The 8,653-nt window shown below is 44.6% G+C and overlaps 1 protein-coding gene across 1 annotated transcript in view; it reads right to left on the reverse strand.

The window, feature by feature from the left end:
• Positions 1-8,653, reverse strand: part of LOC109916368 (calcium/calmodulin-dependent protein kinase type II subunit alpha-like) — a 170,245-nt gene that overhangs the window by 54,191 nt on the left and 107,401 nt on the right. Inside the window, exons 3-4 of the mRNA XM_048603488.1 lie at positions 8,063-8,128; positions 3,083-3,155 (exon numbers count right to left, since the gene is read on the reverse strand). Of these exons, the coding sequence (XP_048459445.1) occupies positions 3,083-3,155; positions 8,063-8,128 (139 nt within the window). The remainder of the gene's footprint in view (positions 1-3,082; positions 3,156-8,062; positions 8,129-8,653) is intronic.

Raw genomic sequence — 8,653 nt, forward strand, 5'->3', positions numbered from 1 at the left:
GAGAATAGCCCTTAACTGCTCAATGTTTTTCTTTCAGCTTCTTTGTGCACTCTGTTAAATCTGTGTTGACTAGTTACCGACCAACAGCCCCCTCCCTCTCAGCACACGCCCACCACACTCTCCACACACCTCACCCACTCCCTTCAACCATTGAGAACACTCTTGTCTTGTTTATGCTATCAAAAGCCATTATGATTTTGAACACATCTATTAAATCCCCTCTTAACCTCTCTTGAAGAATTGTTTTAATGTCGAAAATGTAATTGGATTGAAGCTGTTGGTTGAATGACGAATAATAGCCCCAGAACCTGGGGAAGAATTGCCCTCTGCATTTCTCTAAAATAGTGCTTTTAGATAGAGTCATAGAGATGTACAGCATGGAAACGGATTCTTCGGTCCAACTCGTCCATGCCAACCAGATATCCTAAATTAATCTAATCCCATTTGCCAGCATTTGGCCCATATCCCTCTAAATCCTTCCTATTCATATACCCATCCAGATGCCTTTTAAATGTTGTATTTGTACCAGCCTCCACCACTTCCTCTGGCAGCTTGTTCCATACACACACCGCCCTCTGCGTTCTGAAACTGTCATGTGGGAGAGTGGGTTGTGTTGAGGATTGACAGTGAAAACAATCTCAGTCTCCCCACATACCTGAAGTCCTTTATCTATGATAACATTATTTTTAAATATATAACATTCTGACAGGGCTAGGTACAAGCTCCCTCTGGTTAGGGGGATTTTTGGGTCTGGGGGCTATCAAGAACAAAGGATGATGGTCTCAGGGTGTGGGGTAGGCCATATAGGTCTGACATGAGGAGAAATGCCTTCACTCAGAGGGTGGTAAACTTATAGAATTCTCTACCACAGAAGGAAGTACAAGTCAAGTCACTGCAGGCTACAGTCTGATGTTGATCAGCTGGTAAATTGGGCACAGCAATGGCAGATGGAATTTAATCCTGATAAGTGCGAGGTGATGCATTTTAGGAGGATTAATAAGAGAAGGATATGCACAATGAATAGTAGGTGCCTAGGAATACTGAGGAACAAAGGGAGCTTGGTGTATAAGTCCATAGATCCCTGAAGGTATCTGCACAGATAGACTGGGTGGTGAAGATGGCTTATGGAATGCTTGCCTTCTTTACCCGGGGCACAGAATATGGGAGCAAGGAAGTCTTGGTACAACTTTATAAAACGTTAGTTAGGTCACAGATGGAATGCTATGTGTAGTTCTGGTCACCACACTATCGGAAGGAGGTGATTGCACTGGAGAGGGTGCAGAGGAGATTTACCCTTGTCCTCACCTACTCCATCCCACTGGCATCCACATCCAGAGGATCATGAGCCGTTATTGCTGCCACCTCCAGTGAGATGCCACCAACAGATGTATATTCCGCTTCACTCCATTGTCAGCCTTCTGCAGGGACTGTTCCCTCCGGGACACTCTGGCCGACTCTTCCTTCACCCTTAACTCCCCCTTGCAGTCCCAAGGCTCCCTCCTCTGCAAGCCAGAAGGTGTAACACCTGCCCATTTACCTACTCCCTCCCCAGTATCCAAGGGCCCAAACACACCTTCCAGGTGAAGGAGCATTTTAACTGCACTTCACACAATCTAGTGTACTCATACTTACAATGCGGTCTCCTCTAGATTGGGGAAAAGAAGTGTAGACTGGGTCACCATGTCACAGAACACCTACATTCTGTCCGCAAAAAAAGATCCTGAGCTTCAAAGATAGTAGGAACTGCAGATGCTGGAGAATCTGAGACAACAAGGTGCAGAGCTGGATGAACACAGCAGGCCAAGCAGCATCATAGGAGCAGATAGGCTGACGTTTCGGGCCTAGACCCTTCATCAGAAATCATTTCTGATGAAGGGTCTAGGCCCGAAACGTCATCCTGAGCTTCAAGTTGCCTGCCACTTCAACACACCACCCTGTTCCCTGGCCAACATCCCTGTCTCAGGCTTGTTGCAGTGCTCCAGCAAAGCTAAGCACAAACTGGAAGAAAAAGCACCTCATTTTCCACTTGGGAACTTTACCAGCTTCCAGACTCAATATCGAGTTCAACAATTTTACGGCTTGAGCACCTTTCCCCACATCCTTACCCCAACCTGACACACCAGGCCCTGTTATCACATGGTCTGCTATTACACACAACTAATTGTTAGCCACTAATAGTCCCCATTAGCAGCTATTCATTCTCCGAGGCTGACTGTTATTCACACTTTTGTCTGTCTAACTGTTCCTGTCTCTCTTTGGGCTCCATCCCCACCTATCTTTGACTCCTTAGCCCTTCCTCCTACTGCATCTTCTGCATAAAAACTGACATTTTCCAGCTACCATCAGTTAACTCTGATTTCTCTCTGCAGATACTGCCAGATCTGCTGAGCTTTTCCTGCTTTTCCTGGTTTTTTTTTCAGCAGGACATTGCTTAGGATAGAAAGTCTCAGTGACAAGAGAGCCTGGGTAGGCTGGATTTGTTTTCCAGACTGAGGGGGGCTCTGATTGAGGTATACAAAATTATGAGAGGCATAGACAGAGTAGATCGTAAGCATCTCTTCCTCATGGCAGATGAGTCTAAGACCAAAGGGCATAAGTAAAAGGTGAGGAGAAGGTGGTTTAGAGGGGATCTGAGCAAACACCAGACGGTAGTAGAAATATGGAATGCACTGCCTGAGAGAGTGGTGGAGGCAGGTATTCTCACAACATTTAAAACGCATCTGGATGAGCACTTAAAAATCCAGGGTATAGTAGGTTTTGGATCAAGTAAATAGAATTTGTGTAGGTTGGCGTTAGACATAGTGCCCTGAAGGGTCCGTTTCCTTGCTGTATGACTCTGTAACTAAATATATTTGATGAAAGAAATAGATTAGTTTCTAGAGGCGAGAGGAATCAATATGTTTGAAGTGAGGGAGGGATTATGGCGGAGAGACAGAGAATCAGCCATGATTCCCCCTCTTGCTCCTACTTTCTTTGTCTCTTTACATCTCTGCTATTCCCTCTCCAAGGCCTTGATGGTATCAATCTGCTTGATCCAGCTGGAAGACGAGGGGCATTCTTGTTCAGTGTCAGGGTGACTTACCTTGAGATCCCGATGTACAATTCCCATCTGGTGACAGTGTAGAACAGCCTCCAGGATCTGTTGGATGCAGTGACTGGAAAAAAAAATCCAAAAGGAATAAAGAGTAAAAGGTTATCATCACTGGACCTTGTACATACCGTGACAAACATGGTCTAACAGGCTGAAATTCAATCTATGTTATCACAGGGCCTTACAGCACAAAAGGAGATCTTTGGCTCATTGATCCTGTGCTAGCTCTTCGGCAGAGATATACAATAATCCCTCTTCCCCCGCTTTTATCCCAGAGTCCTAAATTTTCCCTTCAAATATTTATCTGACTTCTTTTTGAAATCCATCATTGAACCCTCTTAAAGACTTCACATTCCAATCATAATTCACTGTTTAAAATAAAATCCCTTTTCTCTCCATTGGTTCCCTTAATAATTATTTTAGATCTGTGTTAATAACCCTTCTACTACTAATAATTATTATTTCTTATTCACTCCCACATAACAGTAGTGGGATGGGGTGGCACTGTGGCTCAGTGGTTAGCACTACCACCTCACAGTACTAGGGACCTGGGTTCAATTCCACCCTCAGGCAACTGTCTGTGTGGAGTTTCTACATTCTCCCCGTGTCTGTGTGGGTTTCCTCTGGGTGCTCTGGTTTCCCCACAAAGTCCAAAAATGGTCTGTCCTGGAGGATTGGATATGCTGAGGTGCCCAGGGATGCATAGATTAGGGGGATGAGTCTGGGTGGGATGCTCTAAGGGTCAGTGTGGACCTGTCAGGCCAAAGGGCCTGTTTCCATACTGTCAGGATTCTATGATAAAGCAATTAATGACTTTGAATATCTCTATTAAATTTCTTCTTAGTCTTTTCTCAACAAAGGAGGTATCCATTTCTGCACATAAATGTAGGAACATGAAGTTCCTCATGTCTGTTTCACACCTCAGTGAGATGGTGCACTGGAAATCAAGCCCCATTATTCCTGTAGTCATCACAAAAGGTAAAGATTTTATAAAATTATGCCAAATTCCTCAATTTACTGTCATTTAGACGAAGGTTGAGAGAAAGCATGGACCGGGTATCTGTACTGAACAAGAATTACCATTTATTACAAATACAGAGATTCTAGCTTCAGGTAAATGAGCTAAGCGTGGACAGGCAATGCAGGAGTCCCCTGTGGCCATTCCCCCTGTCAAACAGGTATACCATTTAGATACTGTTTGGGGTGTGATGGTCTCTCAGGGAAGGCAGTAGCAGCCAGATCAGTGGCACTGTTGTACAGCAGGGAGGGTTGAAGCGTAGGCAAGCAGTAGCAATAGGGGACTCTATAGTCAAGGGCACAGATAGGTATTTCTGTGCCCGCAAGAAAGGCTCCAAGATGGTGTGTTTACTCCCTCGTGCCAGGGTCAAGGATATTTCTGAGCAGGCACAGGATAGTCCGAAGGGGAGGGTGAGCATCCAGCAGTTGTTGTTCACATTGGCACTAACAAATACACAGAGAGAGAGAGATGAGGTCCTGCAAGGGGAGTTCAGGGAGTTAGGTAGGAAGTTGAAAAGCAAGACCATGAGGGTTGTAATCTCGGCCTTACTCCCTGTGTCACATGATAGTGAGGCTAGAAATAGAAAGGTAAGACAGTTGAATGTGTGGCTAAAGAGCTGATGCAGGAAAGAGGGCTTTAGATATCTGCTTCATTGGGATCTCTTCCAGGGCAGGTAGTACATATACGAGAAGGATGGGTTGCACCTAAACTGAACGGGCACCAAAGTCCTGGCTGGGAGATTTGCTAGTGCCACTCAGGAGGGTTTAAATTAGTGTGACAGGGCATGTGGGAACCAGAGCAATAGGTCAGCATGTGGAGTGATTGAGGAGAAGGGAAGGGCTAAATCAAATCAGTCTAATAAGATCAGGCAGGGCCAGGTTAATGAACATGGCGGGACTGGTGGTCTGAAGTGTAGTTACTTTAATATAAGGAGTATAACTGGTAAGGCAGATGAGCTTAGAGCCTGGGTTAGTACATGGGACTATAAAGTGGTAGCTATTACAGAGACTTGGTTGAGAGAAGGGCAGGATTTGCAGATCAACGTTCCAGGGTATTGAAGTTCAGGCAAGATAGAGAAGGATGTAAAAAGAGGTAGGGGAGTTACATTACTGATTAAGAAGGATGTCACAGCTGGTACTGAGAGAGGACGTTGTGGAGAGCTCACTTAGCGAGGCCACATGGATAGAACTCAGGAATAAGAAATGTGTAGTTGCTATAATGGGATTATACTACGGGCCTCCCAATAGCCAGTGGGAGATAGAGAAAAAGATATGTAAGCAGATCAGGGAAAGATGTAAATTTTAGTGGGTGATTTTAATTTCACTGGGACTCCCTCAGTGCCAGGGCCTTAGATGGGACAAAATTTGTTAGGTGCATCCAGGAGGGATTCTTAAAAAACATAAAAGGTAGTCCAAGAAGTGGAAGGGCCGTATTAGAACATGTATTGGAGAATGAGCTTGGCCAGGTGATTTATGTTTCAGTGGAGGAGCATTTTGGGAACTGTGATCATAATTCTGTAAGCTTTAAGATAGTTTGGGGTTAAGGATAAGATTGATCCTTGGGTGAAACAGCTAAATTGAGGAAAGGCTAATTACAATGGTATTAGGCAGGAAGTGGAAAAAGCTGGACTGGGGACAGCTGTTTGAAAGTAAATCTGCATCTGACATGTGGGTGACTTGTAAAAAACTAGTTGACCACAGTTTAGGACAAGCATGTTCTTGTGAGGATGAAAGACAAGGATGACCCCTGGGAAGGCAATGGCCTAGTGGTATCATCGCTGGGCTATTAATCCAGAGACCCTGATAATGTTCTGGGGACCCAGGTTCAAATCACGCCACGGCAGATGGTGGAATTTGAATCCAATAATATCTGGAATTAACAGTCTAATGGTGACCATAAATCCATTGTCAATTGTCGGGAAAAACCCATCTGGTTCACTAATGCCCTTTAGGGAAGGAAACTGCCATCTTTACCTGGTCTGGCCTACATGTGACTCCAGTCCCACAGCAATGTGGTTGACTCTGAACTGCCCTCTAGGCAATTAGGGATGGGCAATAAATGCTGCCTAGCAGTGACTCCCTCATCCCATGAATGAATAAAGACAAGATTTGGGAATGTTGAATAGTGAGAGACATAAATTTAGTTAATTAGGAAGCAGAAATCAGACAGGGCCCTTGAGGAACCTCAAGGAAACAGAAAAGAATGTAAGAAAGAAATTAGGAAGGCTAGAAGGGGCCACAAAATGTCCTTGGCAAATAGGATAAAGGAGAATTCCAAGTCTTTTTATTTGCAAATTAGGAGCAAGAGGGTAACTGGGAAAAGAATAGGTCCTGTCAAGGACAAATGAAGGAATTTATGTCTGGAGCTAGAGGAAGTAGGCGAGGTTCTTAATGAGTACTTCACTTTGGTATCCACAAAGGAGAAGGACAGAGAGGGGTTTTTTGATACTCTAAGGGATGTCAATATTAAGAAGGAGGAGGTGCTGGGTGTCTTGAAAAATATAAAGGTAGGTAGGTCCCCAGGGCCTAATGGAATGTATCCCAAGATTCTGAAGGAGGAAAGGGAGGAGATTTCTGGGGTCTTGACAGAGATCTTTGTATGCTCTTTAGCCACAGGCAATGTGCCAGAAGACTGGAGAATAGCCAATGTTGTCTGTTTGTTCGAGAAGGGCAACAGGGCTAATCCAGGGAATTACAGGTTGGTGAGCCTTATATCAGTGGCAGTGAAATTATTGGAGAAGATTCTTAGGGACAGGGTCTACTTGCATTTGGAGAGAAATTGACTTATTCGGGATCGTTAGCATGGTTTTACGTGGAGGACGCCTTGTCTCACAAAGTTGAGTTTTTTGAGGAAGTAATGAAATTAATTGATGAGGATAAGGCAGTGGATGTTGTCTATGTGGATTTTACTAAAGCATTTGACAAGGTCACTCATGATAGGCTGGTCCAGAAGAATAAATTGCATGGAATCCCTGGTGAGTTGGCAAGTTGGATACAAAATTGGCTTGGTCATAGAAAACAGAGGGTAGTTGTGGAGAGGTGTTTTCCTGACTGGAAGTTTGCGACCAGTGGTGTTTCACAAGGATCAGTGCTAGGATCTCTAATGTATGTAAAGTATATAAATGATTTGTATGAAAATGTCAGTGGTCCGATTAGGATGTTTGCAGATCACATGTAAATTGGTGGAATTGTGGATGCTGAGGAAGGTTATCAAAGATACAGCAGGATATAGATCAACTGGAAAGTCAGGTGGAAAAATGGCAGATGGAGTTTAATCCATACAAGTGTGAGGTGATGCATTTTGGGATTTCAAATGCAAGGGGAAAATATACAGCAAATGGCTGGACTCTTTGGAATATTAATATAAAGAGGGATTTTGGAGTGCTTCATAATGTTTGGACTCCATAGTTTCTCAGTTACTGGTTTCAACTGTACTTTATGAAGATAATTCCATCCCTAAGGGTATTGTGGATCAACTCACAGCAGGTGGACTACAGCGGTTCAAGAAGGCAGCTCACCACCACCTTCTCAAGGGCAACTAGGGACAGGCAATACATGCTGGTCCAGCCAATGATGCCCAGGTCCCACAAGTAGATTAAGAATACAAATGGTTTCATTCAGTAAAGTGAGATACCCTAGAATGAGAGATAGTAGGAACTGCAGATGCTGGAGAATCCGAGACAACAAGGTGCAGGGCTGGATGAACACAGCAGGCCAAGCAGCATCATAGGAGCAGAAAGGCTGATGTTTCGGGACTAGACCCCCTAGAATGAACTGGATTTGCACTCACACTCCGCCCACACCAATCTCATTCCCAGAGACCAGCTTCACCGTCTGGGAAATGCCAAATGCTCCATGTGAGAGACAGATCTGAGATTGAGCTGTGTCAGAGAGGGCGATGAGAACTAATTGGGTGAGAGTGTGCATGTGGCAGTCTCAGACCAGTGCGCTTACCTGGCATCAGCCTCACTATAGTATTCACGAGCCACAATGTCTTCAAAAAGCTCACCACCAGTGATTCTGTGGAGATAGGAGAAAGTGAATTCATTAAACACATGGCAAGCATGAAACTCACAAAGTGTGTTAAAGTTCCCAAGAATTTAATGACAAGAGCTGGCCATTTCAACCAACTGATGTAGTAAGGTCAGTTCGGGGTTATTGATCGAAGGTAATCCACATCCAGTTCAGTGAAACTCAACAGCCTTTATTAAGTTTACACCTTACATATAGGAGACAGTACAAGTGCAAACTCTCAAGCCTTACACACTGAGATCCCAATTCAAATGATCAGAGCAAGCACTGCGCTGTCAGAGGGTCAGTACTGAGGGAGTGCAGCATTGTCAGAGGGTCAGTACTGAAGGAGTGCTGCACTGTCAGAGGATCATCACTGAGGGAGTAATACATGGTCAGAGGGTCAGTACTGAGGGAGTGCGGCATTGTCAGAGGGTCATCACTGATGGAGTAATACATTGTCAGAGGGGCAGCACTGAGGGAGTACCACACTGTCAGAGGGTCAGTACTGAGGGAGTGCTGCACTGTCAGAGG

This window comes from Rhincodon typus, chromosome 12, assembly GCF_021869965.1.
Source record: "Rhincodon typus isolate 14 chromosome 12, sRhiTyp1.1, whole genome shotgun sequence".
Lineage (NCBI taxonomy): Eukaryota > Metazoa > Chordata > Chondrichthyes > Orectolobiformes > Rhincodontidae > Rhincodon > Rhincodon typus.